This window comes from Dipodomys spectabilis, unplaced genomic scaffold, assembly GCF_019054845.1.
Source record: "Dipodomys spectabilis isolate Male_0828 unplaced genomic scaffold, ASM1905484v1 ptg000054l, whole genome shotgun sequence".
NCBI lineage: Eukaryota > Metazoa > Chordata > Mammalia > Rodentia > Heteromyidae > Dipodomys > Dipodomys spectabilis.
In genome coordinates, this window is record NW_024870731.1 from 37,886,803 (window position 1) to 37,906,499 (window position 19,697).

The 19,697-nt window shown below is 46.7% G+C and overlaps 1 protein-coding gene across 5 annotated transcripts in view; it reads left to right on the forward strand.

Annotated features, from left to right (window-relative positions):
* Positions 1–19,697, forward strand: part of Itpr1 (inositol 1,4,5-trisphosphate receptor type 1) — a 297,583-nt gene that overhangs the window by 245,302 nt on the left and 32,584 nt on the right. For all 5 annotated transcript variants that reach the window (XM_042680110.1, XM_042680115.1, XM_042680112.1 and 2 more), the window contains 4 exons: positions 4,019–4,141; positions 10,357–10,532; positions 14,402–14,566; positions 19,249–19,444. In XM_042680110.1, the coding sequence (XP_042536044.1) occupies positions 4,019–4,141; positions 10,357–10,532; positions 14,402–14,566; positions 19,249–19,444 (660 nt within the window). The remainder of the gene's footprint in view (positions 1–4,018; positions 4,142–10,356; positions 10,533–14,401; positions 14,567–19,248; positions 19,445–19,697) is intronic.

Here is a 19,697-nt window from a genome sequence, read left to right on the forward strand (position 1 = left end):
AATAGAAAATAATAACTGAATTTGAGATGATTTGCATAGTTAAGGAAGGGCAAAATGTACTCATTGGAAGGACAGATAAAATAAAGCACATTATTCTCTCCTAAAAGCAGCTCGCTTCTCATAAATCTACAGGAAAGATTTTTCTGGCCTGTCTTTGTAGCTGCTTTGCCTATCCGGAATGTGTTGCTGAGATTAAGCCTAACTGATTACTCAACAGAAAGCCAATGTTGCTTGGTGTTTTCTTCAGCAAGAATTTAAATACCCACTTGTGTTGCTCTCCGGAAACCTTCTTCCATACAGAACACCTGAGCACAGGTTCAAAAACACAAACACACACACACCATACACACCCTTGTCAGTATTCCTGTGACCTTCTATGATCTTCTCTATGACCTTCTCCTGAAGAAAACTCGAAGACCACGTGAGAGACATGGACCTTTTCTTGCTTGGGATTTTCTCCCATGATTATCACACTTGTAGAAATGCAGCTGGAAAAGTCTACGTGCATGTATATACATATGTGTGTATATATACATATACACACAAAATATATAAACTATATGCAGAAAGAGTGTGTATATTTATACATATATATTTCAAGTCATCCAATTAAGGCTAGCTTCTTTAAATAGCAGTAGCTAGGAGCGGGCATTAGCAAGAGAAGCCCCAGGTATAGTTATGTAACCCACTCTTCCTGTCTGTGGTCATCGTACCACAGTTGTGCTGTAATATGGCAGGTGTATTGATCCAGCCAGCCTACAGCTCCCAGTAAGTAGAGAGCACAGTGCAAGATCCAGCAAAGGGATTCAATCACACACAGGCTCTGACTCTGTCCTTGGGGTGGGGTGGTTGCCATCTGAAGGGGCGTAGACAGCACAAGCATACTTGTGAGTAGCCGTAGTACCAGGCTGCTTATGATGGAAGGCTATAATCAAACAATGATGGGTTATGGGAAAGCAGGGGAAACCTGCCTTCAGAGAGAAGGTAGGAGGGGAGAGCATCTACAGGGGTGGGCAGACTTGGATAACACAGCGTGGAAGCTTGGAGGTAGGGGAGGTAGATTCAGTCAGTTTCCTCATCGCTGCCGTTAACACATTTCCAAAAACGTTGAGGCTTACAGCGGCATGAATGTATTACCTTACGTTTATGTTGTTCAGAAATCTGAAAAGGACCTCACTGGGCGAACATCAAGGTGCTGACAGGGCCCTGTTGTGCTGCTCCTGCAGCCCTTTCCAGCTTCTAGAGAGGCCTGCCTTCTTTGGCTCAGTCTCTTCCTCTCTCTCCACAGCCATGCCTGTCCAGCAGAGCCTTTCTCAGGCTGCATCCCCCTCTCATGTAAGATAACATCCCTTTCCAGAACGTTGACACACTCTGCTGATTAGGCGGGGACCTGAGAGGGACTTTATTGTGCCTGCCATCCAAGGTGCATGGATTGCTTCCTATTACTGCATCACTAATTACTCTCAGCATGTAATAGCACACACTAGAAATATTTCTTTTCTCATAGACTGTTAAGGCCAGAGATTTGGGAGTGCCTTAGCTTCATTGTTTGGGCCCCGAGTCTTGCGCTGTGTTGCTTCTGAGATGCCAGCAAGGGCACATCATACAAACACGTGTCTGGACTTGGGGGGGTCCACTCCTCAGGGCTCCCACGTGGTTGTGGGCAGCAGCCTCGGTTCCTCTCCACGCGCATCTCCCTATGGGTCTGCCTGAGAGTTCTGCTGACACCGCTGTTGTTTGTCTCGGAGCAAACGGTCTGGGAGAGCAAGGAGGAAGCCACAGGGTTCTTTGTGATCTCCTTTTGGAAGTCTGAGGCTGCCAGTTGCACTGTCTCCTGTTTATTAGCAGCTCATTGCTGGTCTGGCCCATGTTCACCAGGAAGGGAATTAAGCCGCACCCCTTGGAGAGAAGATCGAAGACTGGATATATTTTTCAGTTACCACACAGAGAGAGTGCACAAAGGCGGGTGAGGAAGGGGGCACACCAGTGTGTGTGGGGGAAGCACCCCTAGACTTCCAGCAGAGGCAGAGCATATGGTGATGGAAAGTGGGAGAAAGGTCTGGAAAGGCAAATGCAACACTGTTTAGTGCATGACAGGAAAGGAAAATATTGCACAAAGTGGGTCTCTCAATATCTTCTGAAAGGCCTGACTGTTTAGATTCAAAATGGCAGTGTGATTAAAGTAACCTGTTAGCATTGTAAAAATAAGGTTGAGCCGACCTCTACACTCCTAGTTGAAGAGCAGTTACTATATTGGTTCTGAAGTATCCTGTAGGACACATACTTGCATTTGATATCAGGCATACTGTCTTTGAGGAACTCCGGTTTGCATGGACCATTGCTGAGCTTTGCCAGCCCCTTGTATTTTCTCCTTAACTTGTTACTGTAATATCATAAGCATATAGCGTAACATATAACAGATAGCATTCGTGTGGAGAGGAGGCTGTAAGTTCCGTGTATCTGTCACGTAGCTTCAGCGGTGATCAACTCTGTGCTGTTCACCTCCCTGCTGTTCACCTCCCTCATTCTCTTCTGGAGTTTTCTTCACCAGATCAGAACTGGGCTTCAGTCCCAGAAGAAATACCAGTAGTTGTTGTAGCTAGACCAAGAGATTTCTAATCTTAACTTTGCTTCAGAAATTAACAACAACAAAAAGTCAATCATTTCCCAACAGTCAACTGGATCCTTGCACCTTCTCTTTTGAATGGCAACTATCACTCACCTTTATCTTGTCGCCGACCCCAGAGGATTACTAACCTGGGAAATAAGCTCACCCATGCTGCTACCCCCTGCAGGCCTCAGTATCCCACATTTATAACATGAAGGATTTTAAACTCAATGATTATTCCTCTGCTGTTTGGAAACACTGCCTGTTACCAAGTACAAGCATGATAGAGGTGATTTTTTTTTTAATTATCCAGGGATCTATTTAATTATTTTCGATGGAAGCTTCCAGAGACTTGGCTGCCGCTCTGGGCATCATTGAAGAAGGGCCAATGATTTGCCATTGGCTGCTGTCCTGTAGTCCAATGGTGACTTCACGGGGGGGGGGGGGGGGTGGGGGGGGGGGAGCAGTACATGAGAGAGATGACTCTCAGATTCTCACATACTCCAGACCCGTCCCTGGAGAGGCATCCTGTCCACAGAAACTGCCTTTTGTAAATTGCTTCTGGCATGGTCACTGCCTACCACTGATGTTTTGGAACAAGTGGACGGCACCGCTGTCAGAAGGGTCTCTGGCGCCCAGGCATGGACGCGAGTTTGTTGTTCTGACACAGGGAACAGCATGCGGCTGCCTGTGGCTGGCAGTGATAGCAAAGTGACCCTTACCCCTTTGGGATGGCCTCGTCCCACTTCCTCCGTGTCCCGGGGCCTTTGGAAATGTACGCTCCACGGCTGACCGTTTCCCAATCTGCCGCCTATGCCCCTGGGTTCCCCACTCTGGGGGTGACTGGCCGATGGGAAGGAAAAGGCAAGGGACAGGATGTGGGGCAAGGGCTCATTGTTAGCAGAGCACTGGAGCCAGGGATAGGAATGTGGAAATGGCACCAGGCCTGGTCACAGGCCCAGTTAAGCCAACTCTGACCCTTCCGTCTCCCTGACCTTTCTAAATAGCTCATTGAGTTCTTGGGTCTCTCTGAGTATCTCATCTGGTCCTGGAGGCCTGGGAGAACCAGAAAGTCAGGGCATGAACTCTGTCTACCCCTCAGATTCTCTAACTGATGGCATTGACTAAGGCACACAGGCCTTTTCCATGTTCCAGCTTTCCCCCTTTTCTTCTCCTCTTGTCCCCCAATACGTCTTCTGTTCCGTGAGCTCTCCCAACAGAAATGAACCAGTCCAATGTCACTGTGTGCCAACTTCAAAACAAATGATCATTTTTACCACTGGGGTGAAGACTGGGAACGGGAATGGGCTTGTGGAGGCCGCGCGGGGCCAGGCGAAGGCAGGGCCGGGCTGAATCCCACGCCTTGACACATGTTCCCCACCTCACGCGGCTTCCTCTCTGTTTCCACAGCCCAGCCCGTCCTGTACTGGTGTGCTCGCAACATGTCTTTCTGGAGCAGCATCTCATTTAACCTGGCCGTCCTGATGAATCTGCTTGTGGCGTTCTTCTACCCATTTAAAGGAGTGCGAGGAGGTATCTGCTGTCTTTAATTCTAAGGGAACAACCCATCCCAACAGAAAGTCTATGACTTGATATCCTAAATAGTGTTTCTGGAACTGTAGGTGCCATATTTAGGATCCCAGTTACACATTGGCAGACAAGATGAGATGGTAGCTTTCGCCTCAGAGTTTGAGCTCTAACTTCAGATAACGTAAATATTATACCAAACACTATATCAGGATAATTTTTTTCCACTAGCAGAGAAGGAGAAGAAACTATTAAACCCGTGGGAAGTTGCCTTCGCTCCCTTTGTTGGACATATTGGGGAAATATATGTCAGAGAGGTCGAGAGATTTAGCAAGGCTTACTCAGTGCAGAGACATTGTGATGATCATTCTGCTGCTGATTTTCCACACCATACTTCTGGAATGGATTTCAGACTAAAGACTGTAATCCTTGTAATAAATTTCTGGATTTTTTTTTTTTTACCCTGCTTTTGCTTTTGCCAGAGGTCAGAGAAGACTCGAATGGCTGAAGGCTCTTCGGTGGAGTAGTATGTTTAGTCTGCAGAGTGCTGATTGCATTATTCATGGATTTCCCCCGCCCACCACCACCCACCATCTCCTTCCGGTCACTCCCCCCCTCCCCCCCCACCCCACCCCCACACACACATGAGTGTGCTCCATGCTTTGCTAAGAAAACACAAATCATTAAGGGTGGGCATTCATGTTTGGGGAACCCCTCAATTTGCTCCTGGTACATGAGATATATTTACCCTTGTAGGGTCCTCTTTTAAGATACTCCTCAGTTAAACCTACAGCCCTCCTTCCCTCCTCTTGGTGGTACTGGAGATGGAACCCAGGGCTTCACACAAGCTAGCCAAGTGCCCTACCCCTGAGCCTTCTGGGAGGTCTAGTTCTCTAGCTAAAGTTTTCATCAGTTTTTGGCAGACCATTTCACCGTTGTAATGTAGCCATCTGCCAGGATCTACCTGTGTGAGTCCTAATGGGATAGAGAAACTCCAAAGTAAGCCATATAAACAAAACAAAACAGTGGGGGAGTAGGTTCCAGCTTGGCTCTTGCCCTTCATCATGTGGGCAAAGGTGTCTGCAGCACATGTGTATGTAATAAAAGTGTGTTTAAAGACCAATTTGAAAGTGATGACATGTTATGTAATGCTTATGTATCTAGCCCCATCTGCAGTGTTAGCTTTTCTATCTGGCCTCAGGTTGCACTGAAGATGCCGTGTAGATGATTTTTCTCCCAAAGTATGGCCTCCACACACGTCCAGGGTGAATTTTTTTTTTCCTTTTAAATGCCAGGTCAGGAAATAAGGCTACAGGGTCTTCTCTGTGGGGACACCGCCTTACCCGAGCGGGAATGTGAGCACAAAGGTCCTGACAATGGCCGTGGCCTGGACCCTAACCCCTCCTGCCTCAGAAGACCTGTGCGCATCAGAGCATGACAGTTGAGCCATTGCTTTGGATGTGTTTTTCATACCCCCCCCCCCAATTCTTAAAATAAAAACAAAGACAAAAAACCTCAAGTGCTGTTATCAGGCACCAGTGGTTCCTACCTATAATCCTAGCTACACAGGAGGCTGAGATCTGAGAATCAGAGTTTGAAGCCAGCCCAGGCAAGAAAGTCCTTGAGTCCCTTCTCTCTAACCACCAAAAAGCCAGAAATGGAGCGGGGGTTCAAGTGATAGAGTGGTAACTTTTAGTGAAAAAGCACAGGGAACAGTGCCCAGGCCCTGAGTTCAGACCTAAGACAGGCCCACTCCACTGTTCACCTTGACTTTTCTTCACTGGTCCCTAGTGGCAGCATTCAGACAAGTGTCTAGGCCACTGAGTTCAGGGCAGCCTTTAAGCCTCAAGTCCTACTTGAAAAATCCAGAGACTTAGTGTCTAGGCCTAATAGCACTGAACACTGGCCCGCTCACTCATTGGCCCTATTTTTTTTTTTTAATTACTCTTAATCTTACTAGATGCTTCCATTGAGCCCATGCTTGTGAGGCTTTGGGATGTTAGGAAAGACAGTAACAGCATCCTGACTCCCACCGAAGTTTAAGATTCAGTGGATTAAGAGTTCTCTTAACTCTAAAATGGTGCATTCTGAATATGACCTCGCCTCCCACTGAGCTGCAGGAGTCTAGGCTTCCTAACGGGGAACCACAAGGCTTTAAAACCTCAAGCTAATGACTGAAACAGAGTCCGGGCTCGTGGGAGGGAACAAGTTGCTCTAGCCTAAGGAAACCTAAAGCCATCTCAAGCCTAGTAACTCCCCTGTTTTCTTTTTGTATTACGTGCATTTGGTACAGTCCCTGCTAGCCATCTTCTGGAGACTAGGAATAAGATCTGCTTCCTTATCTTCACCCTGCCTAGAAATAGGATCTGTGTCATGGACCTGGAAGTATTTTATGAGGTCAGCGTTTGTTAGAGGCTAGAAGTATAGCTATGGTGGAGCAGTTACCTAGCATGAGCAAGATCCCAGACTTGAGCCTCAACACTGAGGAGAAAAAGAAGTATGCTGGTATATATACACGTACAACTTCTTGTATCCTAAAACCAGGATATCCAAAATGTCCCACTTAGCTGTGTGTGCTAATATGGTTTTGCAGTGCATAAGATTTGTGGGTGCCAAGAACAGCAGTGGCCTTAAAAGCTCCTGTTTGAAAGTATGACTCCTACCCCTTTATTTCAGAATGAATGAGTCACACAGCCTTTCAGAAGCATGACACGTAGGCAGGGGCAGGAGCTTACTGAATTTGTAAGCATGCCATAATGGTTCAAGCAAATGTAGAAAGACCTCTGAAACTCTTTTATTACTGATATCTTCAGGTAGACACACAAGTAGAAAGAACAATGAACTGCCACATGCCTATCAGCCTAGGTTTAATCATTAACATTCTACCTGTGTGTTTCCTCTATCTCCCCTACTGTGTTTTCTGAAACACTATAAAGATGTTTAGACAATCTTGTTGTTTAGACCGTAAATATTTCAGTGTTCTTCTCTAGCTCATTAGCATGTTTTAAAATACGTATAATTACCATACCATTATATGTAACAAAACTAACAGCAAATCTTGTATTAAGTCTGCCCAAACTCCCAATTCCTCCAGCTGTCTCTAAAACATCTTTCCAGAGTTGGTTTTTGTAATCCAGTACTATTTTTGGTTAATGCTGCTTTTGTAGTGGACTTCTGCATACATGTTATTGTACTGGCCACAGTTATTAGACTTACATACTTAGAACTCCCCAATAGAAAGACAGCCTATTGAAAAGTGGGCCACAAGACAGTTCACAGAAGAAACAGAAAGATCAGTAAGCAAAACATATGGAGAGATGTCCAGTATCACTGGTTGTCAGGAAACTGCAACATAAAACCACAGTAACATACCACTGTCAACTTCAGGGGTGACATTGTAAAGGCCAACAGACCAAGTGTCAGCAACGATGTGGAGGAAGCAGAACTCTCATGTACTACAGAGGGGAAGGCAAAATGGCAGTCATCTTGGAAAGCCATATGACAACAATTCATAGTTATGCATGTATTTAAGATCCATTGGTCTGCTAGGCACTGGTGATGGTGACTTAGGCCTGTAATCCTAGCTACTGGGGAGATGGAGATGAAGAGGATTTGAGTTTCAGGATAGCTCAGGAAAAAATAAAGCTATGTAGACCCTAGGTCAACAGGAAAAGAAACTGGCTGTGGTGGTGTGTACCTGTCACCTCAGTCATGCAGAAAGCATAAATGGGATCACAGTCTAGGCCAACCAGGCCAAAAAGCAAGACCCTGTCTTAAAAACAAATTAACCAAAGCAAAGAGGACTTGAAGTGTAGCTTCAGCAATTGTAAGCATCTGCCTAGCAAGTGTGAGACCCTGGGTGCAGACCCCAATACTGACAAAAAAAAAATCAAGCATTTGTCCAAGAGAACTGACAACATATGTTCACTCCAAGATTTGTATTTGAATGTTCCTGGTAGCTTTATTCATGCTGTCTCCAAACTAGAAGGGATTTAAATACCCACTCACTATTGGATGAATGAATAAATGGGAGTATATCCATAGTGTAGCATATTACTCAGCAACAGGACAGATCAACACCCACTAATGACCCAAATGGCTCTTAGTCACTTGGTAAGTGATAGATGTCAGGCACAAAAGGCTGCCTACTAAACTTATTTTTTTCTTTTTTTGTGTCAGTACTGGGGCTTGAACTCAGTGCCTGAGGGCTGTCCCCTATCTTTTTCACACAAGGGTGGCACTCTTACCACTTGAGCCACACCTCCACTCCCATATTTTTCTGTTTTAATGAAATCCTATAAAGGGTATATAATGACAGCACACGCATCATGATCGCTTACGGGTTGAGAGAAGGCAAAACATTGAGCCAAGAAGCACAAGGAAAGTTGTTGCCAGGGTGATAATATTCAAGAGTGTGATGGTGGTGGCAGTTTTATCTGTTGATCACATCATTAGCCAGGTACCAGTGGCTCACAGCTGTAATCTTAGCTACCTGAGAAGCTAAGAGGGAAACAGTCATTGTTCAAGGACAGCCCAGGCATACATGTAAAACCCCTTCTCAACCAAGAGTTGGGCACAGACGCTTGTGTCTTGACATCTGTGTAGGAGCCTGAGGTTGGGAGAGTTGCAGTTGCAGGTTAGCCCATACCCAAAAAAAAAAAAAATGCATAAGACTCCATCTCAGAAGAAGAAGCTGGATGTGGTGGCAGATGCCACATAGTCATCCCAGCTGTGATAGAGTAAAATAGGTGGATCATAGTTCACATGCACTCCCAGGAAAAAAGCAAGACTATCTCAAAATAACCAGTACAGAACAGGGAGGGAGGTACAGCTCAGTGGTAGAACACCTACCTAGCAAGCACGTTGTCCTGAGTTCAAATCCTAGCACTGTGTGTGCACGCACATGTGCAAACTCACCAAATTGCATACTTATATTGGGTGGATTGTGTTTTAATGGTGGCCTTAGAGGTACGTTACCTCCGTCCATTCACTGGGTCACTCTGGGCAAGATAGGTCGCCTAAGACTGGAATTTCTTGATAATAGAGATATTCTACCATCTTCATGAGATGATTGGGAAAAATGAATCAACCATAACATCAGGGGCCTAATACACTTGACAACCCAAAAATGTACACAAGAGTGATATGCATACCAGACTTGGAATTTCTGAAAGTGTTGGCCCATTTCTGACCAGGTTTAATGCATACCACAGGTGGACAGAAATCTGCGGCTGGGGCTAGAGGAGCAGTGATTACAGAGGAGGAAAGTGTCTGGGTAGGCGTGGCCTGGCGTGGAAGAGCTATGTTGCACAGGCGCCTCTTGCTGAATGGTGGTGTAGTCCCTGCAGTTCAGACGAAGTGAACTTTATATAAGCGTCCTTCATCATGTAGTGCTGCTTGTCTGCATCCGAGGGAGACTCAGAAATGTGACAGCATTTGCAATAGGGGTGTTTCTTTTTTTTTTTTTTTAATGAGTGTTTTACAGAACTATATTTTTAGCCACGTTGGCTCATGTTATATAACCAAGACATCTCGTGGGACACTCTAAATAGAACTTGGAATAGCAAGAGATGACAAAAACTGGTGGAAGCTCTTCGACTGCAGGGATAATCTTAATTGTAGATGATGCTCCTGACACGGAAGCTGCTTCCCTTGGAAGTCTGATGCAGCCAGGGGACCTAGAGTTTTCCTGTAATAGAAAGGAAGTATAGGCTTGTAGTTTGCCTCCTCCCCCAAGAGTGACTTGTGACATGTGTGTGAATTTTATTTACTGAACAAGTGTCTAGCAAGGGTTCAATGAGGTGGAGTCTAGAGAAGTCAACACCGGAAGTTAACTCCAGAAGGTAACTTCCTATGGGATGGATGTCCAGCTCAGGGACAGAATAATTGCCCAGCACAAAAAAGTCTTGGTTTTCCAGAAAGTGTAGGAATGTGCAGAGGAAGAGGGGACACCTGGCATTCTTTTTAAGGAAGAAAAAGATAGGGGAGACTTTCCGGGAGTGATCCTATCTAAGCTAAAGTGAAGATGCATAGGAAAGGGAGAAGAAATTTCTTCCAGAAGAAATTTCCCAGACAGAAAACAGGTACCATGGTTGGAAGCCCAAAGACATGGCCTGGCGGGTTATATCTGGGGCCCAGACTGTGAGGCGGGACCTGCCCTGATCCATCGCCTCTGTTTCCCTAGCCACCTGATGTGATAGGACCTTGCTCTGTCCTTCCAGGAACGCTAGAGCCGCACTGGTCCGGCCTGCTGTGGACAGCCATGCTCATCTCTCTGGCCATCGTCATTGCCCTGCCCAAACCCCATGGCATCCGGGCCCTAATTGCTTCCACAATTCTGCGGCTGATATTTTCCGTCGGGTTACAACCCACGTTATTTCTGCTGGGCGCTTTCAATGTAAGTATGGCTATCTTTGTAGCCACAGTGTGTGTTTGTGGGTAAATAGGAAGGCTTTCTATTCTGGTCCTTGGGCTTTCAGCCCAGAACAAAAAAATACTGTTTGCGTCAACTGTTCAAGTAGCACAAGCAGGAGAATGCCATGGGTGGGCATCTCCTCTTGACCTTCCCAGGCCAGCAGGAGCTTCCTGGCGGTGCCATTTTTAGGGGATTTCCTTTCAGCAGTGAAGCCAGAAGATCGAAGTCAAGATTGAAATAAGTTTGCCAATTTGGCCAAAGGTTTGTTTGCGCTATAGATTTTAGCCAGCAAGTCAAGTGATGAAATAGTAACGTGCACTCACTTCCGCAAAGGCCCTGCAGAAATAAAACTGGAGGTCAGAGGAACTGATCACACACCGATCGAGTGGAGACAGTGAGGAGGGTTGAGGACAGGCGCTTGGAAGTCACTGCCGTTGAAGGTTAACAGCCCCTGCGTCCATGGGAGGATTCTTGGACAGTGGATATGGCTGATATAAAGACTGTACAGGGGCCGGGATGGTGGCTCAGTGGTAGAGTGCTTCCCTCACATGCATGAGGCCCTGGGTTCTATTCTTCTGCACCACATAAACAGAAAAATCCGAAAGAGGTGCTATGGCTCTAGTGGTAGAGCGCCAGCCTTGAGCTGAAGAGCTGAGGGACAGCGCCCAGGCCCTGAGTTCAAGCCCCATGACTGATGAAAAAAGAAAGACTATACATTGCACAGGTTTCCCAGTGGGGGCGGGAGGAGGGGGAAGGAGAAAATTTGGATACGGCATGCCATGTACTATATTATCTGAAAGCACCTTCCAGAAATTTCTATGCCTGAGCACATGAAGAAGCTGAAATCCTGACAATACCAAAATAAAGGTGAAGCTGTCTCCCAGCTGGGTGCTGACGGTGCGGAAGGCTTCGCACAGGCCTGCGCTGGGGTCTCAGCGGCTGCCCACTCCTCACCGTCCTGGGCAGGGACGCAGGGCAGGCGTAGACGATCTCCTTCCCGAGGCAGGAGTGGTAGGACGTCCTTTCCACCTAGACTCGGGTCCTGCTTGAGGGGAAGGAGACACCGATGGGCAGAGTCCACCCACGGGTGTCACAGGCAGCCACACGTGACCGGCAGAGGACACACAGGTCTGGTGAAAATTCAAATGGGAACCGGGAAAGCCACACCGTTTGGATTGACAACATCCGTGCTGAAGGTGCAGCCTCCCAGTGAAACAAAAAATTGGTTTGCAGGCACTTCCGCGGGAGGCGGCTGTGGGGCAGCCCTATCGGCTGGGCACGCCCGGCGTGGGTCGTTAGTGTAGAAGAAGAGGGAACGTGCAGGTGTCCCCGTGCGAAGGAAGGCTTTCCATGGGGCCTCGTCAGAAGAGCAGCCTGGTCTTTTTCTTCAGGCAAAGAAGACATGGCTGTCTTCATTTGATAATGACAGAAACAAATATCAAACCAAACTTCCAGGCCTGGGCGCCTGAGAGAAGGATACGGCCACTAGCTGAAAGGCGCCGTGATCCAGGGCGCACGTATTCAAATTGTTGGTTTATTAGGGTTGAGGTGACACAGCACACTATTGTTAGCTTTGGCTTTTGGAAATGCATGACCACAATGGCTGCTAGATAAGGCTGAAGGGCGAGAGCAGCTATCACCTTCCCTGAGAGGAAGTTATTTAAGAAGGAAATACTGGATGGATGGGTGGGTGGGTAGATGAGTGGATGGACAAAAGGATGGGAGAGAGGGAGGGAAGAAGAAATGCTAACACCTTAGAGGTGGTCTTCTATGGATTCTCTAGTTCTTTTCCTTTCCTATAATCATTGCACACTGTATTAACTTCTCTACCACAAATAATTTGTGGGGAAGGTTCAAATCGGATAATTAATTACCACTTAGAGAAATATTAGCTATCAGAGAAAAGAGCAAATCAGCGATAATCATCATTCGGTCAAGTGCAAGGGAGAGAAGGAGAAATGGAGCCGGAGAGGGGGAAAGAGAAAGACCACCTGGAGCACATGGGAGGGGGAGGGGGATGGGCAGGAAGGAGGAAGAGGCCGCCACAGTGGTGGTTGAACAAAGAGTTGCGGTCAGGATGGGGCGGTGAGCTTTTTAAACCAAGGGGAATTGAAAGGGAGAAAAAAAAGCAAACATACTCAGGCAGGATCCCCAGGGAAGACTTTACAAAAGCTACTTCTGGAAGGAGCTGAAGCTGGAAGCCAGATTGGAGATAAGGAAGCAGAGTGAATTAGGATTGGGGACAGCAGGCCAGATCATGAGTTAATAGGAGATGCATGCTGGGGAAGCAATAGAAGCTGAAGAGAAAAGTGGATTCAGATGAAGCTGTTGCTCTCTCCAAGTGGAAGCGTGTCAGCCTCAGGCCTCATCGTCCCCTCCTCCACCTGGCTACCCCTGCATCAGCATGGGTCAGCTAGTCAGTGATCCCCGCCCCCATCCTGTGAAGTTTACAGCACTGGCACCTGGGCAGCTGGCACGCTCTACCTGAGAACACCAGAGGTTCTCTTAGGTGTTGGCTTCCTCACATATCTGATTGAGGAGAGGCTTGCTTACACCGACCTACAGATTAGCTGGCATAAGTGCCTGCCAGCTGCAGCCAAGAAAGCTAGGGTAGCAGAAGATGGTTTTACCAAGTACATTCGACGAGCTTCCTCTCTAGCCTTCCGATTGGAGTTTTTCTACATGTTCCTGGAGGCCGACTTGTAGGTGTGGCATGTCTATCCCAGATGGGACTGGATGGTCTAGTAGGAGCTACGACTCTTTTTACCTGTCACTCAGGAGTCACACACCCCCTCCATGCAAGCAGAAGCAGAAGAGAAAACCAAGAGGGTAACTTCGGGGGTAGCTGAATACAGGGGCCAGACGTGACATCAGGGCCCAGTTCCTCTGTCCTGTCTTCCGGCCCATCTCCTCTGGACTGAGGGTGCTCTCATACTCTGGGGGGATGGTAAGCGAATGCCAGCAGAACCAGCGCGTACACCTGTTCTAGTTCATGGTCTGTGAACAAGAACAAAGTAGTTTTTTTTTTTTTTTGCAATCCTGGGGAAGAGCACTGTGGATACCATTGGCTCTGATTGGCTTCGTGCCGCACCAGAAAATAGAATTAGCCAGCCTGCAACCTCAGCCAGACCTCAAGAACCAGTTCCTAGATATGGACCATCCCCAAAAGAAAACCAGAACTTAGTCCTAGAAGAAAGAGGGGGGTGTGGGGGGGAGATGGGAAGGGGAAACAAAGGAGGAGTCAGCAATGCTTGATAAGAAATGAACTCATTATCTTGCCCATGTAATTGTAACCCCTCTATATGGTATTTTCACAATAAAGGAAGGGAGGGAGGAAGGAAGGAAGGGGAAATCAAACGTATCAAACATTTTACTTTTGTTTCCCTAAGAAAATTCTCATTTTCCTCGTAAACAGGAGCGGGCGGGGGGGGGAGAAAAGACAAGAATTGTCTATGTCTCATCAAACTGAAACCCTGAAATGTCTAGAATGTCACAAATTCAGCAAACACTTTGAATCATGTTGAGCACAGAGTTCATGGATAGAGGTGGCTTCTGTGTTTGACTAACTCACGGAAGAATGTTTAGATGTGATTCATATCTCACTCTGGAAATTAGAATCTCAGTGTGTGTTGATTTTGTTTTGCCATAGTCAAACACTTCTTGATTATGGTTGCACATGCAATTATTTGCCTGCCAGTTTATTTGTGCTGTGCCTGAAAAGCAATGCGTGAAATGACTTGGAGTTACAGAATGGTTCTGGGCAGGTCTGAGTGAGACGCTCCCCGAGCGAGTGATCACGCACAGTTGGGTCTGATACACACCATCTAATTCCTCCCCCTGATTGTCCTCAGGTCTGCAATAAAATCATCTTTCTGATGAGCTTTGTGGGCAACTGTGGAACATTCACCAGGGGTTACCGAGCCATGGTTCTGGATGTTGAGTTCCTCTATCATTTGCTGTATCTGCTGATCTGCGCCATGGGGCTCTTTGTCCACGAGTTCTTCTACAGTTTGCTGGTGAGTACCGCGTGTCAGAATATTTCACATGCAGACAACAGCAGAGTGTGCTCTGGCCTCTCTCCTCACCAACCCTGCCTGTGAATGGCAGTTGGCATGCCAGGTCTGCTAAGGTGGAGGCCCCAGGACACCCACCGTATGGAGATCTGACACAGGAAACCAGGCAGCTCTCTTGAGCCCCGGGTTGTGCAGTCTCGGTGTGTCCCCTGCCCAGAACAGCAACAGCACTTGCCTTCCGGTAAAGAAGGGGCTCACCTGGCCCAGGAGAGGCGTCCTCTCTGGGCAGCTTTGTTTCTCAGACTCAGGCAGCACTTGCCAAAGGGAATGTTTTCCTGAAACTGTCATCGTCTTCAGTCCCGACGGGACCCATTTCTCAATGTAGACATGGAGTGACCACAGAGAGCGGGGCCATGTCCAGAGCCCCGCCCCTGTGGTCATGAGCTGGACAGGTGTGTCCACCCAGCAAGCCTTTTCAGTAGAAGTCATGTTGTTCCCCGTGAGCCAAGTGACTAACCTGTTGAGAGTCTATAGAATGAGTCGCTTCTGTCCCCTCTCTTTGGAGCACGTTTTTAAATTGCAAAGCAAGTAACTGTTTACTGTCCTGTAATTAAAGGGAATCTGGACTGACAGCACTGCAAATAAGAAACTGTTTCCACGTATCTATGCAACATGGCAGGAAATAGAAAATTTGGCCTACCGTAAGTGACTTAGAAATACAAAAATGGGAAGACCGAAAAATGACCCAAGGCTTTAGAAAAAACAGAGCAAGGAAAACTCTCGAAGGAGGTGCTAGCCATCTGTTTTCTGAGCTGGTTACTTCATTGCTCGGTGCCTTGATTTCCCCATCTACCAGTGAGGAGAATGATCTGTCTCCTTAAAGGCATCCTATGCAGCTGTTCGTGTCAAAGTCTTAGAATAGCACAGCAGCATGAAGGTTGGCTATTACGGTCTTTGTCATCTTCTGTTGCCTCTCCCATCCAAAATACCATAAAGACTTCACCAGCATGAGCTCATTCCATTAGTGGTAGGTATTGGCAGGCTACATGGGAATAGATTCTTTCTCCTCATTTTAAAATAGGTCTGGCTGAGCTCTGAGGTTTTAGGCAGAGAAGTCTCAGGAAGTGTCTGCCATTGTGTGGCCTATTTTGGTCACTCCCGTATCAAAAATCTTTAGAGCCTTGTATCTATTTCAGAACCTTTTTGGGTCACACAGTAACGGCCCTCGTTGAGGCTCTGGCTTGTGAGTCAGGGAAACCTACGTCTGCTAACCCAGCAAATTCCTTCCCTGGCTCACTCGGTGTGGTGTTGTCTGTTGTGCCCCTGCCGAGGGGTCTTTCCCAAGAGATGGACACTGTTTGGATGGTTGTATTCTTTTCCTGGTAGAAGCATTTGACTTTTTACCGTCTGCCTCCAACTAGCTCCCTTTCCTTTTCTCTCCATTTGCATCATCTCCACCTGTTTGCCTGGCCAGCCAGGGCCTTGCTAGATACAGCAGTCAGAGCGTTGAGATGGAATCCCTATCTCACAGCCTCACTGTCTTGAAAACAAGCACTTCTATCGCTTACCACATGTTCATTGTCTACTCTTCCCCTACGCGCTCACAACCCCACTGGAGGTAGATAATGTCTTCAGATTGCATCTAGAAACCTCGGTAAGGTTGCCCAAGAGCCAATCCAAAGCCATGTAGGAAGTGGCAGAGGCAGGATGGCACCCCAGCTCCCATGAGCCCCCACGTCCACATCACCTCTCATCTGAGCACGTGGAAAAGCTCCTGCCCTGTCAGACCGGTGGTCAGCACAGTCTTATGTGTGTGACGTCAGATCCCTTCCTGACCAAAAAGAATTCTAAGCTTTCCTGGTAGTGTTACCTGAGCTCAATTCCCTCTTAGAAAAATGTAGTGTAGACCATGTTGGGTGTCTCTTCTGTACTCGGGAGGGTTTTCTGAGCACTCTGGGCCTTGGCTTCCCTGTGGCCTGAAGTGATGAGCTCCTTTTTTGGTGTTAAAAGCAGTGCTGAACTACTGACCGTGTCTGGTGAGGACCACGGACACAGTACTGAAACTATTCAAATTATTCTACAAAGAAGGAAACCCGGCAACCAAAAGAAGCTGGGTTTTCTGTAGAAAGAATGAGGCCTCCATCAGAGGAAGCCATGCCACGGGGTGGGGCGCCCTGCCCTCCGTGGCCGCCAGCCAGGGGTCCAGGAAGGACACCGAGTAATCTGATGGCCTAATTAAAGTCTCCCGACCCCCCAGAGACTGGCTGGACCTGGCCTCAAACTTGCCTTTGTATACTTAGAGAAATATTAACACCGGAGATGAAAACGTACAAAGTTCATAAGCAAGCAGGTAACGAAAGGAGAAATCCAGATGGTCAGTGAACACAGAAACATTTTTGTTCATCCTCAAGGCTGAATAAAGACAGGCTAATTAAACCAGTGCATGATCCCCATTTTACTCAAGACATGAAGAAAACATTAAAAAAAAAAAAAAAAAAAAGGCAGGATCTTTCCTAGTACTGATAGCAGTGGGGGACAAAATAGGCTTTAAAAAAAAACAACTACTGGTATACAACCTGTGTGGACACAACAGGCGATATGTGTCCGTTGTAACCTAGTTTCTGTTTGCGGAAATAAACTCCAAAGAAATAACTACACACATATGTATAGAAACATACACAGAGGTATTCCTTACAGCATTATGTAAAATTATATGTAACTGAGACATCTTGACTGTTCAAAAATATTAGTTATGTTAATGGTGTTGTTTCCATCTAAGCAAATACTAGGAGATCATATTTGACATGAAAATGAATGTTCATGACTGCTGGGTGAAAGTCTGGCTATCTGCCAGTGTTGTGGCATCTTATTTTTATAAAAATGTGTATCTTGTATCTTTTCAAGGTCAGAAGGAAATAACTTGTTCATTAGATGATTATATGGATGATGGAATTACTAGAGACTTTTTTTGTATCCTATGTTTTCTTGAACATGGGTCATTTTTTTAATTAAAGCATTTTCCCTTATATAAATAATGCATGTTGTTTCAAAATGAAAATCGTTAATAACTATGAAGAAGAATAGTCACCTGCCATTTCTGTGGTGTGGGGCTCTGTGACTGTTACTCATAGCAAGCAAGTAGCTTCTGTGTATTGTGTGGCGTGTGCAACCGCTTCCACTGGGGTTGCTGGGAAATGTTTAACCAACATTAACAGCAACCTTAGCCTTTTGTCCTCTCACACGGATTCCTCCTGACTTCCTCCGGAGGACCCTTCCTTACCCGTTCTCTTAAGACACAGATCGAGCTTGGCCAAAAAACAAAGCTTCTTGGGCAGGAAATGGAGCTCGGGTGTAAAATTCAAAACTAGAAGGGATTCAGAGGTCAGCTAGTTGAGTCCACTTATTCCACAGATGAGGAAATCGAGGCCCGGAAGGGTGAGATGATGTGACTAGCGTCTTGTCATAAATTAAAAGTAGATCCGGGAACAAGGCCCTTTCCCTCTGGCTGACTTCACTTTGCCCAGTCATACCCTAAAGCCACAGTGGAGGCCACTGTAGAGAGGAGAAGACTAGGTTAGCACAGAGCCCGTATTAAAAGTCCAGATTTCACCGGGGCCTGGTGGCCCACATCTGAAATCTCAGCTGCTTAGGAAGCGGAGGCAGGAAGATCACGACCTTCCTTACAGCCAGTCCAGCGACAGAGCAAAGCAGTTTTCTTTACATGTTATTTTTAATTTCAGAAACGTGTCTAAGTTTCTGCCATGTAAGAGTGGCTGTAGAGAACACTGCCCATTGCCACAGCATTCCCTCGGCCAACTAGCCGTGATGGCAGTCCTTGGGGAGTTTCTCCTGGGTATGGCTCTATGGATCCAGCTTCTTGCAGAGCAGGTCCCCTGGCATGGGGTTCCCCCAGCCCCCCCACTGGGGAAGGAGCATAAGGGACGAGGCTTCCTGGTGTATCCCCGTCACCAGTGTCCCTGCCACGTCATAAGTAACCTTGCCCCAGTCTCTTTGTTCATCAGGAAATGGATGATTGCATTTATGGTACTTACTCATCATGGGAGTGTGCTTGTGTGCTGTGTTCCCCCTTCAATCTTCATGACAGTTACATCGTCCAGTCTGCACATAAGGACACTGAGGCCCCAGAGGGACAAGGACAGTACCAGGCCCATGATCACAGTGAAACACATTTAGCCGAGCTGAGATTGGAGCTTTTCCTGAAGCCCAGCAGCTTTGCTGCTGACTCTGGCTTGCAGCATGCCTGCCTTCCCCGCCACACACTCACCCCAGAACAGCGAGGACCAGGATGGCTGGCCCTTAGGAGAAACTCAAGACTTAGGTCCTAACTGATGTATGCCACGTCTAGTCACGCTCGCTCTCTTGTCCTTTGCTCTTTGAAATTCGTGTGTTCTGTGTCTAGGACATTTGACCTGCTTCGTGTACTACTTGGAGTGGTTGCTCTTTCTTGACCCCTCTTCTGTATTTACTTTTCTCATTTTTTTTCCATCTTGGTTCTCACTTGAAGGCAGGTAAGACATTCAGTGTTCAGATCCTAGTATAACGCTGCTATTGCAGTTCCAAGAGGGTGAATGGGCTGTGGGCTGTGCTTTCATTATGCAGTAATGATACACTTCTGATAGAGAGGCTTCTTTAAAAATCTTCCCGTTCTTTTCTTGTTTTTGAAGCTTTTTGATTTAGTGTACCGAGAAGAGACATTGCTTAATGTCATCAAAAGCGTCACCCGCAACGGACGGTCTATCATCTTGACAGCAGTGCTGGCTCTGATCCTGGTCTACCTGTTTTCCATAGTGGGATATCTTTTCTTCAAGGATGATTTTATCTTGGAAGTAGATAAATTGCCCAATGAAACAGCTGTTCCAGGTGAGTTTGTGGTCTTCTGATCTTTTTTAATGTCAACGCTGTTTCCTAGAGGAAGAAGGGTGGACGGGGTGGCATTGATCGAGATGTTTGGTACTTACAGAGTGACATGTTGAATTGAAACTCTTTTGTACAACTAAGGATAATTTAAAAAAAAAATTCCTAATCATAACTGATCTAGAGAAAATGATGATTTTAGAAATATAGTTCTCTTCCTAATACCAGATTATGAATTGTGAACTCAGGGCTTACTTCT